We start from the raw sequence: 23998 nt of genomic DNA, 5'->3' as shown, positions 1-23998 counted from the left end.
GGGACTTGAAAGTGTTTCATATTAAAAACAGAAAAGCCCAAGAAGAAGAAAAATAATTACATTTCTAAAAGCTTTTAGAACAACTGCTTGCTTGTGAGAAATAATTTTCCTATAAATATTTTATTCCTCCTTTTCTTTCTTTTCCTCCCCAGCTGAGGAGTTCCACATGGATATAGGAGGTGATGTTTCCCTTGGGAGGGAAGATCAAAGCCAGTCTGGGTCTACTTTCCACTAAGTTTGACTTAGTCTTTGCCCGCCTGCCTGAGATTAAATGGTCCCAAAACTTTGGAAAAACACAGAAAGAATGCAGAGAAAAATCCATAGCTACATAAGCATGGAAGCCAGTTGTTTCAGAGAAAGATCCAAGGCTTGGCTAGAAAAAGAGAAATGCTTATTGTTTGTCTGTGGGAACCCGCCCCTAACAATCCATTTTGAAAGACAACATGTAGTCATGTAAATAGCAAGTTACTCCTGACCGATGCTAAAGATGCATCCAGAAAACAACAGGCCTATTAAATGGGACTTGATAAATATTTTTAAAAAGAAAAAAAAATAGGCAAAACATGAGAATGAGATTCCCTGAGGCTAAAGACTGGATCTTAATCATTCCTAAAGCCTAGAGCCCGGCCCTGCACCGGTGCCTCGAGTGGAGCTCCACAAATATTTGTTGGATGCCTGGATCCATTAATCAACCCGTCCAAAGAGCATTGAGTGGGAATGATGCGCCAAGGTGCTTAGTGTGGAAAACTGGGAAATGATAATACCACTGATAGCAAAGGAGAAGCTAGGGAAAGACCTAGTCTTGGGACTAAATTGTAAATTAGATTTGGTTGTTTTGAGGTGATGGTAAATATCCAGTTGACCATGGACAGCAGGTAGCTGAAAAGAGAGATTCAAGGTTATCTTTGATGATCAGCAGCATCAAGTCAGCTCCTAGCTAAGGAACCATGATCATATTTGGTGTAATCTTACTAAAGGGAGGTCACGATACATGGAGCGTGTCCATGCAGAGACATAGGTATATTTTGCTGTATTTGCATTCAGGGGCCTGACCTGCAGCAAGGGTAGACTTCTTCCGTGTTGCGGCTGGGAGACGATTCACCATGGGTTTCTCATGTTTCTGCTCATGTTGCAAGCAAGGCACTGAACGCTCTTCCTTCCAGACTTCCCGAGGCTGTCTGTATAGCAAAGACAGACACCGTGCCTTCTTCCAGAGCAAAGGGCAGATGTGCTTACTGCTCATTGTAAATTATTTGAGTTGCCTAAATTCCTAAACTCAGAGTTCCTCTCCTGTATCACAATCTACTATGTGTGCAGATGTCTTCTGGTCCTTTTCACAGAGTCTTGTGGGAATTGGGGCTTGGGGACCAAGCTCAAAAAATGCTGATTATTTTGGCTACCGCGAAGGCTGTGAATAATACTCTGTCCTTTGTCTCTGACTCAGGAATCTCATGTTTTCAACCAGCATCCATTAAATGGTGGCAGGCGAACTTGCTGGCTTTCAAGTAGGGAAAAAATAAATCTCAGGCTCTTCAGAGTTTTTGACACGCCCTCTCAGAGATTCTCACTCTGGGTCCAGGGATGAACTATGGGAGACCCCAAAAGGAGGCTGTAATTAAAGGCAACTCAGAGAGTTCTTCTCTAGGGGGTAAGAAAAGAAAGAGGAAAAGAACAGGGCCTGATTGCTTTGGGGCATGCCTTTCATTCTGGATGTGGGCTCAGATCTTTCAGCAGCATGAATTAAGGATGGTAGAGGAGCATGCAACCAAGAACACACAGACAGAGAAGTAAGTAGGGGGAGGTGGGCAATGAGACTGCAGGGTTTTTAAATGCAAAACAAACTCCCCCCCCCCCCACAAAAGGAATTTTAACATAAATTTGCAACGAAAAGAATATATTTAAAATTGATTAGCCTCTTACGCTTTTTTACAACAAAAGTAAGCCAGTGCATTTAAATGAGTTTTTGTGACCTTAAGGCTTTATTGTTATTATTTTTTTGTTCCTGGAATGAGTACTGATTGCGATTATTATTATCCATTTACCTACTTCCTTGGTGCTGACAGAAAGATTTACTTCAATACAAAGACCCTACCGGGTCCTGGAGGGAGGGAGTGTATCTTCTGCTTCTCTCCCCACCCCGTTTCCTCTAGGGAGCTCTCAGCAGAGTCCAGAGGATGTGCTGAGAGGTGTCTTCTGACAAGTTGCTGGTGTGCCACTAAATGAAGTTTTTTAAAGACAAGTTCCACCCTCATACATGTTTAAGTTGACATTTAATTTTAAAAATTTAAATGTAAACAGTTGCAAAGAATTTAATTTCCAATGCGTTGTTAATAGTATGAGAAAGAAAACTGTCCCCAAAAGGTCTATGGCAGAACATTTTTGTATGATGAAATGTACAACCCCTTCTGCGAAGTAATTCTGATTCTTGATAAAATGCTTGAGTAATTTCCAGATAGACTTTAATGGGATTATGAAATCCTGAGAAGTTAGGGTTCCCCACTCAGCTACTTAAAACAGGTCAATCAGACTTTGGCTTTTTGGTTATGGCACATTTCTTGCTTTAGGGGTCTCTTCCAAGAGAGAATCCCTGATTTGAAGCCAATTTTTTTTTTTAATAAGAACTTTTTCTTTTTTTAAAGATTTTATTTATTTATTTGACAGAGACATAGTGAGAGAGGGAACACAAGCAGGGGGAGCGGGAATGGGAGAAGCAGGCTTCCCGCAGAGCAGGGAGCCCGATGCGGGGCTTGATCCCAGGACCCTGGGACCATGACCTGAGCCAAAGGCAGACACTTAACCCACTGAACCACCCAGGCGCCCCCTGAAGCCAATTTGAAATAGAATTTTGACAAATATTTACAACAAGCTTGTCTGAAAAGTTATTTTAACAGTTGACATTTAAAAATAAATTTATTTAGAGAATTGGAATCTAAATACCGTAATGATTTGATACTCAGCATCATCTACATGAAAAAATACAGGGACAAGTTATTTTTTTGACACCTGGAAATTTTACATTGTTCCTTTTCTCTCCAAAATTCATATTTCTACCCTCCATTTTATCCTAATGTGATATTTCTTTTTTTTTTTTTTAGAGAGAGGGAGGAAGAGAAAGAGAGAGAAGAGGGGCAGAGGGGAAAGGAAAGAGAATCTTCAGCAGTTTCCATGCCCAGCACAGAGCCTGACACAGGCCTTAATCTCATGACCGTGAGATCATGACCTGAGCTGAAATTAAGAGTCAGATGCTTAACTGACTAAGCCACCCAGGTGTTCCCACAAGCTGATACTTCTTAAAACTAAAAGCTTAAAATTAATTAACTGCTCATAATTTTCTACCACCAAAGTAAGTCTATGATTTACTTTTTTGTTCCTGGGTTGAGTAATTATGACAATTATTATTATTATTACCCACTTGGCTTTTTTAAAGATTTTATTTATTTATTTGAGAGAGAGAGGGAGAGCACAGAGAGAGAGTGAGAGGGAGAAGCAGACTCCCACTGAGCAGAAAGCCTGATGTGGGACTCGATCCCAGGACCCTGAGATCATGACCTGAGCTGAAGGCAGATACTTAACTGACTGAGCCACCCAGGCATCCTTATTTCCCAATTGTTAAAGATGTACAAATATGTTACAAATTTTGATAATTATTAAATATAAAAAATAATTTTAATGGAAATGCACCTCTTACTGGGAATGAATGGTGCTGGATTATTCCCTTCCACTTCCCCCCATCAAGATAAATAGAAATTACCTATTACAAGAAAGCTAGAGTCACCATTGAGTCTATTCTTGCTTTTTGTTCTAATGGATGCAAGCTCTGAGCAGTGTTTTCACCTAAGAACATCTGGTATAGTGAACAACCTTGTCATCAATAGGATACTGGCTTTATTTTTCTGGGGTTGTCCTTATGAATAGGTACAATACCATTCATACTCCACTGGTTTTCTTCTTGCCCAGTGATATGCATATTTCATAGTTGTCCGAAGTCTGTCCTAAGAGCACAGTCATGAACAGAGTGATTCTTTGGGTAAGGATAAGGGACTTGTATTACCACTTACCTAATTCAGTTTCACACATTTTTTTTTCTGTATTCTGCATAATAAATATTTAGAAACAGATGTCCCTACCAACCAGAAGTCTTTATTAAGTCTCCTGTTGGTTAAAACTGCAAAATTTATTGTGTAAATAGCCATTAGACATATCCAGGCTTAAAATACATACCATTGATGGTAAATGTTTAAAAGAGAGCTGGGGGCGCCTGGCTGGCTCAGTTGATTAAGCGTCCAACTCTTGATTTCAGCTCACGTCATGATCTCAGGGTCCTGAGATTGAGCCCTGCATCAGGCTCTGGGCTGGGCACGGAGCCTGCTTAAGATTCTCTCTTTCTCTCCCCCTCTCTTAAAAAAAAATAAAATAAAATAAAGACAGCTTTAAAAAAAAAGAGCTGGACTTTGACATTCTGATGTCTCTAGTATCTACGCATACTGCAGAGCTTAAAGATATTTCTCATTTATTGCAGAAGGTCCTTCACAGAGGCATCACACTGACCCTTGTAAACGTCCCGCTTGCTTCCATTTCATACCCCACAGTCCTGGCTATTCTGAAAACCTCCTGATTCAGTCTTGGGAATGTTTTGCTCCTCTGAAAATTCTTCTTCCCTCCCATCCCAGCAACAAATGTCCTTTGTCCCATAATAATTAAAAAAAAAAAAAAAATCCCTGAAAGATCCAAATTGAATAACAATAAAGATCTGATTGGAACCTTCATAAGCCTGACAATGTAGAATTGTATTTCTTAAAAAGTGTGTAACCACATTTGTCTGGACTGCAAAAGACACCACAGAATAAGATCAGAATAGAATTTCAATGGACTCCCTAATTTCCTTAGACAGGCTTATATTTCAAGGCCTTCCTGTTTTTTTCTGATAGAGTAGGTGTACATTACTAACTATAAGTGATAAGAAAGTATAAAAACAGCCCCTGCCCTAAAAGTACAATTGAAATTAGCACTGAAGTTCACATTTATAAATTAGTCATTTTAGCCTAAGTTTAATTGTAGAGTAGACTACTTATTTACGTTTAATCCTGATTATTATAACTCCTCTTGACTTATCTTAATTTCCCATATTGGGCCAGGCCTGGGTCCTCGGATGAGAAACAATAAACAGTTACTAATGAAACACATGTCACATCTGAATGGAAGGTCATATCTGAATATGCAGAGGTAAGTAGGTTGGGGCAGAGGATGTTGGGGGTGTGTTTTGTTTTGTTTGCTTGAACTATAGCAAAGTGCTTCCTTAATTTGAAATGTGACTTTACTTCAAATCTTAAACTTACAAGAATTTTCAGCCTGCAAACTCAGAGATGAACTGTGTCCTGTGGAGCGTGTCATTTGTCATTCAACCTGCCGTGAGAGCTTGGGCGGACCGCGGTGGCTCCTGGGTCCTTTGCTCCTTTGGCTCCTTTTAGAGCCCTTGACCCCAATTTGGAAAATGTATGTGTTCTATTTAACCCTGACCTTGGCCCACATATCCACCATGTTGAGAGTAATGCAGGTGTGAATCCTTTCTCAACACAAAATTGGTAGGAATGCTTCTCTGTTGTCTGACAGCAAAGTAACTGACACATTTAAAGAAAGGAGGAAAAAAGGACTAGTTGAGGCTTTTATATACGTTCATTGCTTCTAACATGTTTTTTAGAACAAGAAAAATGCAACATCAACTACTCTTAGAGCAAGTGAAGCCACCATACTGTACAGTTTTGGGGGGTTAGGCAGCCAGGCACATTTACCATTAAAACCAGAGAACAATACCTCACAGCAAAAGAAAACCAGCCAGAAGTTATCCCCCTTGACCTTTTTTTATATATATACATTTTTAGAATACTCTGCCTTTGAACAATACAAACAAAAACAACAACAAAAAGACGAACAGGCTTTATATTAAAAATGTCTGTGTTCTTCATTGTTACTTCTAAAGCAGCTTGGAGGATTTTGCCACTTGGAGTGTACTGCAAACTGACTCCACTAAAATGATCTTGGTAGGATAGCAGCACAGGACTTGATATTCCATACTCATCGCTTTTGACAATGTAAACCTTTCATAAAATAGTATTTCGCTTAAAAATTAGAATCATTCAAAGGTCTGATCATTCGATTCCCTGAGGCCTGCCAGGGAGGTCTGGCTTCATACCACAGTTTCCTGCTTTCTCAGGGTGGGGCACAGGCCCCACTGCATTTCAGGAAGAATCTGAAGGACAGCCAAGGAAAGGGCCCTGTGGAAGGAGGGCAGGAGTGCTCTAGAAGGGTCTCTGTCAAAACAGACCACATAAAGCAACCCTCTGAAGGTCAAACCGTCATGGCCAGTATTTAATCCCCTGGTCATTTCCCGTCTGGATTTTCAACTGAATGAATCTCATGGGTTTAACCAAACATGTATGTCATCCTAAATAATGTGTTAGATCCTGATTTGCCCAGGGACTAGTAAACCTTCAAGGAACAAGGTCAAAGGGACAACAGATACATCCTTCACAATAAACAATTTTGTTGACATGGAAATGCACATAAGTTGGTTGAAGCAAAGCTCCCCAGTGGCCAACATGCTCCAGGGTTTTCGGGTCGCTGAGACCCGGGGCTTCTCTCACCTTCTCAGAAATGCTTTTAAACAGTTGAGACAAAAATCCCAAATAGAAAAATGATAATTTTTGCTAACGAAGAGTGTAGAGGCCATAACTAAATACAACTTAAAAAAAAAAAATGCTGAGATGCATGTATCTTTTTCTCTTAAAGCAGCTTTCAAAAGATCAACCACAGCATTAAACATTGAACATAGTACATTCCAAAGTTAATACAGATAAATGGTATATAATGCAATAATGCCACAGTTATTCCATGAATGTCTCAAAGCTGACTCCAAACTTGAAAAAAATATTTTCTAGTTTATTCGCTGGAGATTTCACTTCTTTACTACTTCTCTAGAGTTTCCACCACTGACTTTTTTTTTTTTGCTTTTCTTTTTTAATGCCCCAGGATGTACAGATAATTCCCACATTCCACACCTGGAACTCTTCCCCCCCTCCCTCCCCCCCCCCCGGTCAGGTCCCCCCCCCCAAAAAAATCCCAAACTACAATGACAAGGTAATGTTTTACATCATAATTCCAGAGACACAGGTCAGTTAATCCATGACACCTCATTTCAACGCTTCCTTTAGGATTTCCGACTTTCCCCAAAAGTCATGTCAAGCCTCGCTTCCGACCGCGCAGCCAGCACGCATGGGCCGCGGCCACACGGCAACCAGGCTGCGCGCGTGTCCTTCCCTCGGTTTCCTCCCGGTGGCGCCGACGCCACCTCCCGCTGCAGGGAAAGGCGCGGTGCCTCTGCCGCCTTCCCTCCACAGTGATCAACGTCTTAGGAGCCTTGGCTTCCAGGTCCCCCGCTCCACGAGGCAAAGGGCCCGAGCGGGGGGCCCAGGGCCACGGCTGTTCTTTCTCGACGGGGCCTTCTGACCTCGGTCAGCTTCCAGACGCTCGGGGGCCACACTGCTCTGTTGGCAGCCCTCCGAGCAGGCCGGCGGGTGCCCAGGCTCCGTCGCCAGGACCAGGCCTCCGAGCTGGGGCAAGGCGGGCCTCCAGACCGTGGCCTCCTAGGGAAACGCAGGCACTTGTGGCGGCCTGATGCTTCTGGATAAGTCACCAAAACGTTCACTTCCTCGCGTTCTGGAGGATTCTGTTTCACACACAGAGCCAGTATCTGGGGGAGAGTGTGTCCAAAATGTCTGATTATACACATCAGGGCTTTAAGGTACTGGATGCTACTGGATAAATTGCTAGAATGCTTCTCGGCACAATTGGTAGCTTAAAAAAATACTTTCCTATGGTTTCACGGCATTTTCCCCATCACTGTCCTTCGGTGTGGAAGTCTTGGTGGACACCAAGTCCATCTGAAGTTTCCCAGGTTTGGTTTTTTCTTCTTTCTTCCAACCGGGTATGTACCATGTGAGCCAAATGCTAAGTGTCTGCTCTTCAGGCCAGGGAAGGGTGGACTTCCGACCGAGCACCTTCCCTCTCTTCAGATTGCAGCCCCCAGGGCAAAAAAAAAAAAAAAAAAAAAGGCAAGGAAAATGAACACCTTCTTCCTAACCTCCAGCAGCCAGACACCTGGCTTCTGGAACAGTCCAGTCCTTTGTCAGTCAGTTTGTTTGCTCTTCAGATGGTCAGTCCAGCCAACAACATGGAAAACAAATCCGTGTTTATAGGCACAGGAGATCCAGGTGGAGCTGCACAGGTAGGCTTGGCAATTAGTGGCAGGGTTTCCAAAGACAGGAGGTTCGATGGGACTGTCTTAAATAAATAAATCTTTTTTTTTTTTCTTGATAATGTAAAAAATAAATGGTATTTCCCTTTGGCAGTAAATAGCTGATTCGACACTGAGCCCAAAAGCTGTTTTTGTTTCGTTTCGTGTTTTGTGTTTAAGAGACCACAGCTTCATTTCATGGTACATCATCACTGGCGATGCATATATTTCTACTGCTTTAGTGAACCTTTTGCATATTTGTTTGTGGCAGGCCTACTGACTTCACTTGTGGCCCAGGTAGGCACCCAGGGTGATGCAAGCTCCCACCAGGGCCAGACTGAGAAGGGCCTTCAGAGACAGCCAGGAGAAGTCAAACAGAGGCTGCATGCTGGGGCCATACAGCTCCACAAAGGCATCCTGCGGGGGAGGGGAGAGAGGGGGAGAAAAAGAAAGAGAATTAGAGAGAGAGCACAGGATGCCAGCCTACGGGGAGGGTCGCATCCAGCCCGAGGACCCGGGCGTCTTCTGCCCAGTATGGGGAAAAGTAAAACGCTCTTCTGGGGCAGTGATTTGGACCTACTTTTTTTTTTTTTAACTCTCATTCAAGAAGTATTTGTCGAGATCCTATTGATGGGCCAGGTACCGCAGAGACAAAACACAGCAGTGAGGGAAGTAGACTAAAAGTTCCTACTTCACCGGGCTTTTATCTGGTTGCGGGCCATAGATGGTAAACAAAATAAATGTATCATAGAGTGTGCGAGAGAGTGCTAAGTGCTAAGGAGAAAAATAAAACAGCAAAGGCAGCTAGAAACTACTGGAGGCTAGGCTTTGCAATTTTAGCTAGCATGGCCATTCCTAAAAATAATAAGAAACAGTAGGTACAGGTAAGCTCCTTTATGGAATGCTTGTTATATGCCAGGCACTTGTAATAAATGCCTCAAGTGCATTATTTTATTTATTCTTCATACCAATATTATGGAGTCATTTTATTTGCTTCAGTTCTGTAGAGGGGGGGGAACCTGGGGGGGAAAAACAGGTTTTTTCAATGGCAGTGCCAGGGTTCGAACCCAGCTCCAAACCAGTGTTCTTCAGTCGCTGATGCCCTCCCATGGCTCACAGCAGCTCTGTGAGTGCTTGGTTGGTCCAGGATGCTGGTACGGTGCACACAAGCAGGGTGGCCTCCCCTGGTGGCATGCCTAGCCTCTGAAAGTCAACAACAGGGTTCTCCCTGGGTAAAAAAGTTGTCTCGGGGTCTCTTCCGGGAATGGCCAGGCTGGATGACCACAATCCTGCATTTAACTCAAGTTGTGAACTTCACAAAGCACGTGGTCACTTATGGTCAGTTCCGTGTCACTGGACACACAGGGACCCGAGGAAGGAAGATGGCTCCTCTCATCCTTTCCTATTGCTGCCTCGAAGTCAGGTCTGCGGGGTTACAATGGGAGTCATGGCCAAGTTCTTTGGATTGTTTCAGACTGGATTGAATTGGACTGGACTGATTGCTCGTTTCTTAGATTTGTTGGGGGACATTTGTTGGGTCCAATGAGTAGATGGACAACTCTCTATGTATATCTGAATATATAAACCAGTAAATGAAATTCTTTTTGCTTGGTATGATTTATTCAGACATGCAGAGAACAAGACATGTTTCCACATCACTCCCAACAACGCGGCGTCAGAGCCCACGAGACGGTAACACACCCACATCTGTAGCACTGTTGTGTGGAGGTGGTTCTGAGAATGGCCAGTGTTTTTTTCTGTTTAAGGCAAGTGCTGCACGGAGGGACCAGGGATCAGCTTTGTCTCTCCTGTGCTGTTCGTGGTTTTGGTACATGTAGGCGCTTATTAAGTGCCTGTTCAATTGGTGCTTAAAGGTTTCTGAATTCAGTCATTGGTTTGAGTTCTGTCTTTGGTCTAATGCTTCACCAGATGCTTACTCTGCCTGTTTGAAATGATTCCTTCTATATGTAACAACCTCTGGGAATCTCAGGAGTCGTCTTGAAGGTGAGAGTTCAAGGCATCTTTAGGGGAACTTGTTATGCTATTAAATATAGATCTACACAATCATTTTCATGACTGTCTAGTATTCCATTTCATATATTCTGTCCTCGATTTAACTGAATCTTTATCTTTTTGAAACTTTTGCTGTCATAAATAATATTATGATACATTTTTGTGCATGAATTCCTGTCCACGTGCTAAGTTGCTTTCTGGGGACAAATTCCTAGAAATGAACCCAGCTGATCAGTCATCAAAATTGCTCCTGTCACAAAAGGTTTGTGATGAGGTATTCTCACTCCCTCACTGGTTGCCCTTGAGCGGTGACACTTTGTACAAAAGTCAGACAAGGGTTTAGGGCAGTGGTTCTCACTGGGGGTAATCTTGGCCCCAGGGACACTTGGCAATGTCTGGAAACATTTTTGGTAGGGGTACTGCTGGCCTGTAATGGGTAGAGGCCAGGGACACCGTTCAATATTCCACAGCGCACAGGATAGTCCCCAGCCCAAAGTGCCAAAAGAGCTGAGGCTGAGAAACCGTGTGAAGAAAGGTTTAGGAGAAAGGTCTGATCACGGACCACAGAAAACCTAATGGTCCATCTCATGTGTCAAGGGCTTTGCTCAGATTAACACAAGATGAGTGAGTTAGCCTGGACAAGTAACTGCTCCCCAGCAAGTGGGTGCCCTGGGCTTGCAGACGCACTACATTAACCTTTACCAGGAGAGGGCGCAAGTGGTTTCTTCTTTTTTTAATCTATTGTTGACATTTTCTAAATTTGAGCCTTAGGAAAGCAAGGCAATAGACAGAAATGAAATATGTGTGTAGTGTTCTCAGCACAAAGCTGAGGTAACAGTCCGGATTGCTTGTCAAGGAACATACCTTCCCTATATATAATCAGGGATAAATGGGGCAGGAAGGGGTCAGGACAGATTTATGAGCAGGAGAAACTCTGCTTCTTGTAAAGTGCATCCCAGGATCCCACAGACACAGCTGCAAACAGCTAATAGCCCACCGTTCCAGGCTGCTCTCTCCGAGGGATGGGCAGGCCGGAACATCCCACAGCAGCCCATGCCCGGAACCCTTTAGGACCCAAGCCCTGTGCCGTATGCAACGTGGCTCGACACTGAGAGGGTGGATGGTCTGGTCCTGCCTTCCTTTAGTACCAATGGGGTTTTCCGTGGCAGAACGGGAAACGGACTCAGCCCCTTGCCATCTGAACTTTCTGGCCATGGAGCCATCCTGAGAAAGTGGGGGAAGCGGGGACAAACTGGGGCTGGCATTTTCTCCCTGGTCGCCTGGGGCACGACACCGATACCAGGGGCCAGAAGAAATGCCTCTCCAAATATCCCTACCTCTCTGGGGCTGAACGATTCCCTCTCCCGACCACCATCCATCCCCTCACGTAAATAACTGTGCTCCTGATGGACCTAATGGGCCGTTTCTGGTGTGCACTATAAAGAAAAAACATCATTTCTAGAGTGAGATGAGCTAAAGTAGCATCTCCTGACCCAAAGAATGAGCACAGAGTTGCTGATACAGCCCCAGGGGTCTGGGGACGGCTCTCGACTTGGGGAAGGAGGTCTGGGTGAAATCCCAGTTTTGACATTTTATTCATTCTGATCTTAAACGAATTATCCAACCCCGAGCCTCATGTATTTCACCTATAAAATTGGCTGCTGTGAAGATTAACACAAGCGACTCAAAGCCCTTTGTAAACTTGGCCTCGAACGTGAACTAGTGCATGTATTAACTTTTTCCGCTGGTCTGCCCTCTTGCAAATCTGCTCCATCCCTCCTACACCTGCCCTGCCCTCCAGAGGGCCTACTTAGTTTGCTCTTTCACAGGAGCTCCCCTGAAGGAGTCCGCTTTTGGTTCTGAAGCTGCCTGGTCATTGCTATAGAAGTTATGAGTTAAAATGTACAAATATACATGTGACATGTTCTGGTCAAAGACGGGAATCGATAACACACTGCCCATCTCTACTTCCTCAGAAATTACTAGATCAGGTGGTAGAGCTCAGGGGCATCATTTGACCCCCCACCCCAAGACTGAATCCGGCCCCCAGGCCTTGCCCATCCACAACTGCAAAGTGCAAAGCAGACCCTGTTGTTTCGGGACTGGAGGTCCTAAAAGCTCCTTTCATAGAGCGTCTTCTTGCTTTTTCAAACATCCTGATTAGGGCGATTTCCGAAGTCTGTTTGAACAGTCTGTCATTATTTGTTTAAGTTTGAAAGCTGTTTTAAATAAACATATGCTCATTTTATGTATTAAAAGCAACAAAGAGGGAAAAAGAAAACCTGAGCCATCATCATGTGATACAGATAAAATCCCAGTCTGTACACTTGGAGGGCACCGCAACCCTGGCTCACGTCTGGGGGGGCAGGAGCGTCGCCCGGTTCCCGGACGTGCGTGCCAGGTTCCCAGGTGAGCGGCCTTTCTCCTTCAGCTGACCCCCCCTCAGACAAGAGGCGGGCTGTGCCCTGGCTCTGGGTGCTCCTTCACAGATGGCTTCTCCCCCAAATTCAGAGGCCACAGATGGTCTGAGTCCGAGTTCCATCCAGAGCTGGCCCACCAAGGCGGATGGCCAGACTCCCCGACCCCAGACCCTTGCTGCAGAGTTGGAAGTAAGCCAGGGAGGTGTGGACAGAAGCAGATCATACTCAAAGATTCCCAAGCAGGGCGGACAGCAGAAGTGTCCTCAGCCTTCTTGCAGTTTGGTCGTGGGACCTCTCCCACCTGATTCTCTTTCTCTCTGTCTCATACACACACACACACACACACACACCTCTCCCTTGAGGCAGCTTGCTCTCCAAAATTTTCCTCTTCCCTCCAAGTACCCTTCAAGAAGTTTCACTTAAACCTGATTCCAAATAAAATGAGATTAAAAAACAAATGAGTCAGATTGGCAAAAACTGAAAAGAATACCGAGCTCGCCTGAAAAGGACGGGGTGGGGGTTGGGGGTGGGAGTCCCAGATATTCTTACACAATTGATGGACTCCCAGGTAAAGATAAATTGTATTTGCATTTGGCAATGCATACCAGAAGCTTTAAAAATATTATCCTTTTGTTAGGAATTCCACTCCTAATTATTTATCTTGAAAAAATAATAAAATGCACAGGTTGGTTATAATAGTTAAAACCTGAAGAGGACTGAAATGTCTGAAAATATGATTGGTTAGGTAAACTCATGGCACATTGATACAATGGAATGGCGTTCAGCCATTAAAAATTGTACCCTATATTTACTGACAACGAAAGATGTGCCTAACATAGTTCTGAGTGAACTAGGTAACAGCTCAACCAGTGTCTTCCAAGTCAGGCCCCTGACTCATGGTGGTTCGCAGATCTCCTGGGAACACTGGGAAAATTTAACATGGCCTGGTTGGATATAAACAAATTAGAAATTCAGCTACGTTCCAGTCTCCTAGCTGACCGTGGATATGGACATTATACAGTCATGGGAGATCCTAAGGGGGAAAGCCAGCCGGCCCTCAACAAGCATACAATCCAGTAAGAGATGATGTCTCTCATTTGAATTAAATGAAACCAACGCATGCTGCCATTTTGTATCCTGCACAGAGCAGAAGATCCTGTCAGCAGTAAGAGGAAAGTAAAAAGAAAATCAGATAGTGCCAACAGGAAATCGAACAGTGCTATAGAATGTCTTTGATATTTTCTATTTTTCATGGCTTTATAATGTTGTCTCCGTGGGTCACCTTCTTCGTGAAATCTGAAGGTTGGGGAAGGAAAAGAAAAAGGTGAACCCTAATAACGGCAAAAGCTTGGGCTGGAAGGAACCTCCAAGTTAAGTTCAGTCAGACCTCCACCAGTGTAACAATGCCCAGTAAAGACATCAGCCCTTTTTGTAGTAGTTTGAGACAAATGAAACCTAGACAGGCACAGTGAATTACTTACAGTTATGCACTGATAAGCAGATATGAGGTGGCAGAAGAGAGTAGAAACTGGGTTTGCCTCCTACGCTTAATGGGTCAGAACACTGGCCAGCAGTTGGTTCTCCTATCTCCCTGGGCGCCTCCTCCCTGCCTCCCTCAACTTGCTTCCTCCCATCCCTGACCTTCCTCTGCATCCAACCCTGACCCCACCCCACAGCAGCCTCATCTGGCCTTGAAGCGTTGCTGAAGTAGGTGCCCAGCCACGCAGCCCAGTGCTGCTCTAAACTCATGGTCTCCAGACTCAGTGAGTTCTCGAAGCCTCTCAGCACTCCTTTACTCTACCCCGGGTCAGCTCTTTTCTCTGTTCCTTTCTATGGCCATTCTGAATAGCTACCATTTTTCTCCAGTGTTCTCACCTTTTAGCGACTGATGTTAGCCCCTTCTTCTCTGAGAAAATTGGGGCCGTTGGGTGAGAATCACCACAGCTTCCTGTCCTGGCATACCCACTGATTACAATGCTATCTGTCCTTCTCTGCTCCTTTCCACCCTGTATCCTTGTTCCACTGTTTCCCTTTGCTTCTAGAATGTTCTTCCATCTATTGTTCATGCTCTCAACTACAATTTCAACTCCATTGTTTCTTCTCTCTCTTTTTCCTTGGCATATAAACATTCGTATTTTCTCAAAATGTCCAGGCTGATGCTGTTCCACCCTAACCATAATCTTTCTCCTGGTCCTCCTGGACAAGCTACTAAACCCACCCTCATTTGCTGTCTTCTCACCCACATTTTAATTCACTCAGCCCAGCTGCTTGCTCCATTGTGCCTCTGAAAACACACCATCCTTGTGGCTAAATTCACTGGATGATTCTCAGGTTGCATCTACTGAGTGCTTTGGCACACGGACGGAGAGCCCACTGAAAACCTTTGCATCCTGAAGAATGTCTTCTCTGCCTCCTTCATGGGCACCTCTGTCTGCCCTGATAGGTACTCAGTGCTCCCTGGGCTTCTGTCTGGACCATCTTCTCTCTTTGACCAATCTCCTTCATTCTCATGGTCTTAAATATACCATCCCTCTGATGATGACTCTGCAATCTTTATATCTGGCCCCATCTGCTCCTCTGACTGCCAGATTCCCATTCCAGTTACTTTCTATTATGTCCCACTAGAAGTGACAATGCAGCCCAGCCTGTCCCCAACTGGAATTATCACAGCCCCCTCAAGCAAGCCTGCCTCTTTTCCTGCCTCCCCCATGCCCATGCGGTCAAGTAAACCCACGCTCTCAGAGTCCCGTAGAGGTTTTCCTCTTCCTCACCCCCTCACCCATGCACTGGTAAAGCCCACAGTCTGAGGCTGGGTTCCCCCAGAGGCAGACCCCAAGACAAAGATTTGAGTGTAAGCAGTTTATTTGGGAAATGATCCCAAGAAACTACTAGGGGAGTGGGAAGATAGCCATGAAGTTACCTTATCAAGCAGGTCACTGCCGTTGGCACCTGGAGTTTAATCCTGCTGGGAAAACTGGGGGCCAGTGCAGATCACGCACCTTTTGCTAGCCCACTAACGTGCTAGGGAGTTGGGGTATTTATACACCATCTCCTTCCATTCACTGGCTGAGGATTGCTCCTACGGAGGCATCAATACCCCAGCACTTTAGGCCAGTTGTGTACATAGATAAGTGGGTTCTAGAGGCCAGAGAAAGCCCTCGGGGAAAGAGATACAGATGCTGTGTCTCGTCGCCAAAGGCCAAGCGAGTGAGCCCTGTAGTGGTAAGGGCAAGGGAATCAGACAGGGCAGTATATGCACCAAAGATTTGACCACCTACATATTTCTCTAGCCCCATTTACTTTTTCTTCCCAGGATTGCAGCTATCATTTCCCATCTGATCTCTCGGCCTCCAGTCTGGCACCCTGACCTTCCATCTCCTCATTTTGCAGCCAGAGTGATCTATTCAGAATCACATCTGTCACTTCCGTGCTTAAGTCTAAATTCCTTAACATGGCACCCAAGACCCTCAATATTCTGACCCCAACCTAGCTCTCCTGCTCAGCTTTGGTCACTTGTAAATTAACTTTGGTTCATTCAAGGATTCAGTGCAATCATTTTCTCTAAGCCCCTAAATTGAGCTAGATTATCTTCAGTTATTCCTTATTCCCTATATAATCTGAAGATGATCTGTTCACATGTCTGTCTTCTCCTGATCAACTCTTAGCACCTGGAGGTGCAGGGACCACATCTTACTTATCTTTGTCTCCCCAGAGCCTGTGTCTGTCACATATTAGGCACTCAGCAAATGTTTCTGGAACTGAAATAATGGGTTCCTCCCACTATAGAGCAGGTTTTTCCAAACATACCTTAATAGATGATATTTTTTATTTTTTAAAGATTTTATTTATTTGACAGAGAGACACAGCGAGAGAGGGAACACAAGCAGAGGGAGTGGGAGAGGGAGAAGCAGGCTTCCCGCTGAGCAGGGAGCCCGATGCGGGGCTCGATCCCAGGACCCTGGGATCATGACCTGAGCCGAAGGCAGACGCTTAACGACTGAGCCACCCAGGCGCCCCTAGATGATATTTTTTAAAGGAGGGTGTTCAAAGGACAAATAAACGACGGGCTAAAGCAAAATTCAGAGTGCTTTTTTTTTGCATCCATCTCGGGTGTCTTCCTATGAGGGGCTAATGTTCAGCCAGATTGTAAGTCAGCATTGGATCTGACTGGTCAGTGTCTGTTCCATACTGGTTGTTACATATTTTGAATATCATCCCTACCTGTGCACCGAGTCTCCAAGAGAGGGATAAGCTGTGCATTTTCCAAGCTTCCTGCTGCATTACGAAGACACACTCTGGAAATGCTGCCTGGAGGTAAAAAGGCAATAATCCTGGACAGTGGCAAGGCAGGCAGCGTTGGTGCCCCGTTGTACAGGACGGGAGGAGAGGCTCAGAGGTCCCAAGCTGTGTGTGGACATCTATAGGAACATAAAGACCCTCCGTAGCAAGGAGCTGGCATTCCACGAAGGGGCGTGAGCCTCGTTCCCGATACTGTCTATATGTCAGCCCCAGTGCACAGAGCCTCCTGACGTGCCATTGCCAGGCAAGAGCAAAGATGCTGTGAGAAAGAGAAAGGAAGCAAAGGGGAGAGGGAAGGAGGGAGACACGCCCAAGGAGACAGTGATTTTCTGGACTGCAACTTGGGCTGAGATCAAAAGGGGAAGCAAGCTGCCTGGGGTTCTGTGAGTCGTGGCCAGCAAAGCACACGCGAGGAAGTGAGGACTTTTTCTACCTGAATAAGGCAGCTGGTGAGGAAGTGACTCCATTTCCCCCTTATCATGGGCTCGGCAGGATTTCCTCTGCAGCCACTTTGTGCTGAATGAGTCTTGAGGGTTCCGTGTACATATCAGAGCTGCTTTGGCGGTTGCCAGCTTCTGTCCCCTACGGCTCTTCCTCCCTCGCCTCCCCCATTTACTCCCAAAATATTGATTCCGGGTTTGGGGGGGAAAAGGAAAAGGAAAAAAAAAAAAAAAACCTACAACAGCCGGGGAGCACATAAGTGAAGGACACACAGCTGTCTGGCCTGCAGACCCACAATGACTCCTTCTACCAGGCTTGCAGGGCTGCCCCCCAAAGTCATCTGCAGTGAGCGGGGCTTCATCCTGGAGAGACCCTGAGTCCGGGAGGACGGGCTAGCTGCATCCCAGGCCAAGGACATAAAATGAAACCTAAGCTAAGTGTCATCTGGATGTAACTAGAAACCTGCTAGAGAAATGGCAGGAGATGAAAAACCCAAACAAAACACAGAACAAAACTTGCCCGCCTCCCCAAGTTGGTCCAGGGAAGTTTTGGTGTATTTTGTGATGCAAATTGAGTGGAGGATGCAAATCAGGCAGGGGCCCCCCTGCAGGAGCTAGGGAGGGCAGAAAATGAGAAGCCCAAAGGTTCCGTCTTTGCTGAGCTAGGCACGGTATGAAAATAATTTGCAAGGGGTCTGATGTTCTGGGGATCCTGCGGCCACCCAGCCAGGTTCCAGGTTGTGTTTACCCAGGTTCTGTTAGTCTAACTGCCATCCAGGCTGGGGTAGGCGGTATGATAGGAGTGAGACACACAGACAAATCCACCCCCCTCCCCACCCAGCTATGCAAATACTGCAGGGGTAGGGTACTCAGCCACCTGTGGGCCTAGGTACCTCCTGCCAGGAGGTGTGAACAATTCAGGGCTTCAAAAGACTGTCGGTGGAAATGGGCACAGCAACGAGGGCTGAAAATATGCTAATAGGTGCGCCGTTTGGTTCACTGTGTTCATACAATAAACCAAAACCGGGGAGATTAAACGCCACGTCTATGCTAGATCTTGAAATCTCATCTTCAGGTTGCATATTCATTCACAAAGCAGGCATTTTTGTAAGATGCTGAGGAGTCTTAAAGCTAAATAAGACACAAACCCTGCCTTGTAAGACTCACTCGGTTACATATATATACTCTCATGCATTCACAGTAGCCTTAATGAGCATGAACGCTTTCTCAATACATTCAAAGCACTTTGTGTGCGTCGGTGCATCGATCCCACGGTGCTCTGGGGAGCAAAGAAGAGACACATGCTGCTGTCCTCAGGGCACAGCCATGCCGCCCAGGCCCTAAGCAGGGTGCCTTCTGCAGGACCTCACGGGCACAGAGCCACATTAACCTGCCTTGCCGTTTTTTGGCGTTAAAATAAAGTTCCTTCATTTTTCTTCCTTACCTTCCTCAATCCACTACTTCCTTTTGGTGAGAAGCCTCTGAGTGCCCAGCATTTTCTGGCGCTTGGCCCCTTCTTGTTTTGGACCCATGCTATTTTCACTGTGTGGGCAAATGATGCTATTGTGTCGGGTATGAAAGTCCGTCAAACAAAAAAAGTGTGATTAGGACGACTCAACCGTAAAAAGACAGATAGCCCATTTAAGAAACCAGCAAAGACCTGAAGAGACATTTCACTAAAGAAGATACACAAATGGCCAAGAAACTCATGAAAAGGTGCCCAATATCATTAGTCATCAGGGAAATGCAAATCAGAACCACAATGAGATGTCCCTTCACACCCACGAGCATGGCTATAATGTAAAAAACAGACAATAACAAGTGTTGGCAGGGAGAAAGGGAAACTGGAGACCTCACACGTGGCTGGTGGGAATGGAAAGTGGTGGGGCCACCGTGAAAACCAGGGGTGGGTCCTCCAAAAGTTGAACAGCTACCATGTGATCCAGCAATTCCGCTCCTAGATATAGACCCCAAGGTAATTAACAATAGATGTCCACACCAACACTTGTGCATAAATATTCACGTTGGCATTATTCAGAAGAGTCCAAAGTGAGAACAACCTGAGTGTCTATCCACTGGTGAATGGGGAAACAAAAGGAGGTCCCTCCATACAAAAGAATATTATTCAGCAACAAAAAGAAATGGAGCATTGATTCAAGCTACAACATGGAGGAACCTTGAAAACATGACGCTCAGTGAGAGAAGCCAGGCACAAATGGTCACATATTGTATGATGCCATTTATATGAAATGTCCCAAACAGGCAAATCCATGGGGACAGAAGTAGATGAGTGGTTGCCAGGGGCTGGGGAGAGAGGAGAATGAAGAGTGGCTGCTCATGGGTATAGGGATTTTTTTTCCTGGAGTGATAAAAAACACTCTGGAATTACATAATGGTGATGATTACACAACTTTGTGAATATACCAAAAGCCAATGGGTCAATCACTTTAAGTTGAATTTTATGGAATGTCAATTTTATATATATATATATATGTATACAAAGAACCTTAATTACATTTCTCATGCTACATGAAGAAGGGGACTCAACTATTTTTACACGGCATGGAGTTGGACAGAAACACTCATCGTTCTGTAACCCTTGCTTCTAGGGTGTGTGGGAGGTGGGGCTCCTTTGGTTCAAAACTCTGTACAAGTATTGTCTTCCTTTTCCATGAATTTTTACAAACGTGGGAGGTGGAGGTGGCGTGCTGGGTGAAAGCTGTCCTGGATGACAAGTCAGGATGGCTGGTGCCAATCTGGGTGAGCAACTCACTTGACTGTCTGGGCCCTAGGTTTCTCTGATCTGAAACCTTACTGGTAGCCAATCTGCAGTCTACCATCCTGGGCTTTCAGAGCTAATGATCTTATTCTCCATCTTTCCATCGGTGTCTCCTTGGATGTGATTTGGGATATCCTGATGCATGTCAGAAGTTGTTACCGCAACTACTCTAAGCCCCTGACCTGGTTCTTCTGCCACGCTCTGGCCTCCACCAGCCTCCTTTCCCCCAAATCCACGCATGGCTTCAGAGCCTCGTGCTGTCAGCTCCATCCTCTCGTTCTGTCTTCCTCTCATCAGCATGTTAGCCAAGTCGCCTGTTTTTTCCCGTCTCTTTTTGAATGGTCATAATCTGGGCACTTGTCCCACAGGCCTCTCTGCCTCTCATGCCGATTGTAATTAGAACTGCCGATGTCGGAGTGGGGAGGAGTTGGGGAGCTTTGCTTCTTCTCTGTATAGGACGAGACTCTCCACTGCCTGATGTGGGCTGGAGATTCCTCGGGCAGACTAGTATTTGGAAGATACCCACCAACTGCTCTTCCTTGGGTTCTGGGGCCAGCGGCGGGGCTCCCACCCCCGCTCCCTCACCAGGGTCTGGACCTGCCTCGGTACATGTGAGCGTGAACGTTATCACTGTGTGCTTGGTGGCAGGTGAGTGTGCGCTCCCTGCAGGTCACTGTCTGGGCCGAGGATGCAGTGCTCCACCATGCCCACCACGTGGCCTGCGAATGCAAGGCGCGGCCAAGGTCCCTACCCCTCTCCCTGCCACGGCAAGAGTTAATTCAAGAAAATATGCCAAAAATGGGAACTGAAAGCAGATGCTTGTTGAGTTCTGCAGCTTGGCCTAACTGCTGTCATCAAGACACCACTGCTGGGGGGCAGGGGGAAAAGGGGGTCCTTCATTTATTAAACTTGGAGGGCCAGAGTTGGGGACCGAACGTCTGATGCTCACTTGTTTAAATCAGCAAGTGTTGACTGAGGTTGGTAGGGGTGGGAAGTACAAAGAACCCGCACTTCCTAATAGGAACTTGCTGAAAGTGGCCTCAGACCTGGAGGGGGCGTGTCAGAATGAAAAGAGCAAAGCAGGATGAGTTTGCAGGGATGCCATCCTCAGTGGGGCACCACCAGCCTCCAGGCAGTCCTGGTCTGACCCTTGCTCGCAGGGCTGGTTAAGAAGTCAGCATGGGCATCTTTTCTGGAAGCTCCATGATGCACTGGCTCTAGGGTCCTTGCCTTGCCGACAGGCTCAGACATCTGTCTCGGACCACATCTGTTCCTGATGGTGCCGGTCCTGGTGTTCTCGTTCTGCAGCAAGTAAGTTGCAAGCTCTGCTTAAAGCTCCCAGGATGCTAAAAAAGAGATCCTGCTCCAAAGTATCCTGAGATATAATAAGCCTTACCCTGTTCCCACTTCCCCAATTCTGCAGCCCCGTGAGTCACCGTGTGATGGTCAAAACGAGCAAGGCGATCCCTGAGCAGCCCAGGGGAGAAGCCTGTCTCCTACACGGTGAATCCAACCTCCGTAGGAGACAAGTGAGTATACCCTCCACACCCTGGGGAAGAGGCAGGAGCACGGTGGTGAACTTGCTCAGTGGGTTCCATATGGGCGTGCTAAGAAAAATCTGCTTTCATTTTGTAGTTTATGATTTAGTTCGGCTCACCTGGAAAGACTCAATGTGAACAAAAACAGATGTATTTCAAGGCGCACTGCCTGGCTCGGTGACAATTTTCTCCCTTCCGCATCAGTCTTCCTGTGTCCAGGGAGGATGGTGGACCTCTCTGTCACAAGGAAAACGCAAAGTCTCTGCCAACGGCAACAGCTGGGCGTGCGGGGACAAAGCCCCGGGCAAGGTCAGCGCCGTGGTTCTGCAGTCGGGCTCATTCACGCAGGGATGCAGATGTGCTCCCGTGGCCTCACTCGGAGATGTTTACGGCGGAGGACTTCTGACCGTGGAGGCTCCCCGTTGCCAGAACGGTACAGGGCATGTATAGAGAGAGAGAGAGACAGAGCGAGACAGATGCAGAGAGACTCAAAGAGAGACACACACACGTGCCCGCGGAGCCTGAAAGCAATCACGGATGAGCTTCTGGTAGTGGGGGAGGGGTTAAATCTCGCATCAGCACAGCTTCCAGGGGGAGAGCTGACAGCTGCCTGACCCGCTGTGGACATCGACAAGGTCAGGGCATGACACGTGCTCGCCAAGAAAGGCCCGTCCGTGTGGCTGGCAGTGGCCACTTACAAGGAGAGAGGCTGTGCCCCGGGGAGCTTGACTTCCCGGGCAACGGTCGCTTCCCATCGTATGCCTGGACGCGGTTTCGGCGGGCAGCGAGGAGCCCGTGGGAGCCGTCTGCCGAAGGTGCTCACGTATTTGCTGGCTGGACCCAGAACGGGAGCCGAACCTCACCCCCGCACGGCCTCGCAGGCTCCTGCCACCGCTGACACCCTGGGGCCGGGCAGCTCAGGCGAATTTCATGATGCCAACAGGCACGGAGCACCTGCTCTGCGCGGGGCCCCGCGCTCCGTGCTGCCGGGGAAAAGCTAGTGGCCGGTGGGGGGGTCTGTCTATACGACAACAAGCTCCTTAAGCCCGATCCAGCGCCTGACCCGAATCGGAAGCTGCACAGACACTCTGCCAGTGGGGCGACTCAGAGACAGCAGTGTCTCCCTGGAAATACTGTTCGCCCCTAAGGTCATAAGAAGAAGCTCAAGTCTGGGCTGGTGGAGCCGTCAGGCAGGACTTTGGGTCCAGCAAATTGTTATTTCCACCCAGGGAAGCCCTTGGCCAAGTGCATGAATCTTGGATCCACGTGCAACATGCTTTTCATAACAAAATGAGTGCAAACTTCTGGATGGCCCTCCCTAGCCCTGCCCGGGTCCTCTTTCACCACTGTGGCCCTGGGTGTTTTTGGCTTTGATCTCTCCTTTGGACAGATCTGCATCAAGCAATCCAACCACAGCCACACCACTTATGGAAGGATTTATTTAGTGTCTCCTTCTGGGATGAGGAGCGAGAGCTCACTGTGGTGCCAAACCCCATGAGGTGGCTCTTATAAATGACATTATACAGAAGAGACGGGGGCCAGAGAGGTTACACAACGTGCCCCAGGTCACACAGCTCATGGTGGCAAAGCTGCAATTTGAATCAGGGCCTCTACAACTCCCCAGGCATGTGCTTTTTTAACCCCACACTTTGCTTCTCTTAGGGGAGACAGAAAAGAAGTACGAGACCGAGGCATGGCGGAGACAAGCGGTAAGTATGAGAGGTTAAACAAAAAGCCTGAAGAGTGACAGGGAATGCTCAATCAGTGCATCAGGAGTCTTTCAGATGGGCTGGAGGGGACAGGGGCTGGGCCCGAAGGAGTGTGCATGAGGGACGAGAAGGAGGGATGGCATCTCGGGACATGGAAGCAAGGGGGGCATTGGTGGCCACACCGTGGCAGGTCCTAAGGTGGGCCTGTGTGCGCAGCCGTGGGTGGGGGGTGAGTCAGAGTGAGCAGGGCTGCATGAACAGAAAGAAGCCCTGTGATTAGGGAGAGAGCACAAGTCTCAAGGACGGCCCCTCGCCACCAGCCCCGGGCGCTCTGCAGAGATGGATCCCACGGGAACGTGTGGGGCATTCTGTAATTCCCCCGTCTGTGGTTTGGCCCTGGTGGCTGATTCCTCACGTGCCACCTCAAGAGTATTTAAAAATGCCGTGAAGATAGAGGCATGAATCCTGAAGGAGAAATTCCTTCCACAGCATTCAGGAAAAGCCCTCCTA

General features: G+C 46.8%; 1 protein-coding gene across 3 annotated transcripts in view; it reads right to left on the bottom strand.

The window, feature by feature from the left end:
* The window catches only part of BCL2 (BCL2 apoptosis regulator), a 233309-nt gene that overhangs the window by 58430 nt on the left and 150881 nt on the right, over nucleotides 1–23998 (bottom strand). For 2 of the 3 annotated variants that reach the window (XM_064578768.1, XM_045886590.3), the window contains one exon: nucleotides 3607–8707. The exons of the other annotated variant lie outside the window; for it this stretch is intronic. In XM_064578768.1, coding sequence (XP_064434838.1) covers nucleotides 8641–8707 — 67 coding nt within the window. In that variant the 3' untranslated portion in view covers nucleotides 3607–8640. Of the gene's footprint in view, nucleotides 1–3606; nucleotides 8708–23998 lie in introns of those variants that run through there. 3 annotated transcript variants of the gene reach the window in all.

This window comes from Mirounga angustirostris, unplaced genomic scaffold, assembly GCF_029215605.1.
Source record: "Mirounga angustirostris isolate CCGP_5_RB_7025 unplaced genomic scaffold, mMirAng1.0.hap1 SCAF_14, whole genome shotgun sequence".
NCBI classification, from domain to species: domain Eukaryota; kingdom Metazoa; phylum Chordata; class Mammalia; order Carnivora; family Phocidae; genus Mirounga; species Mirounga angustirostris.
This window is presented reverse-complemented; position numbering and strand designations above follow the sequence as displayed.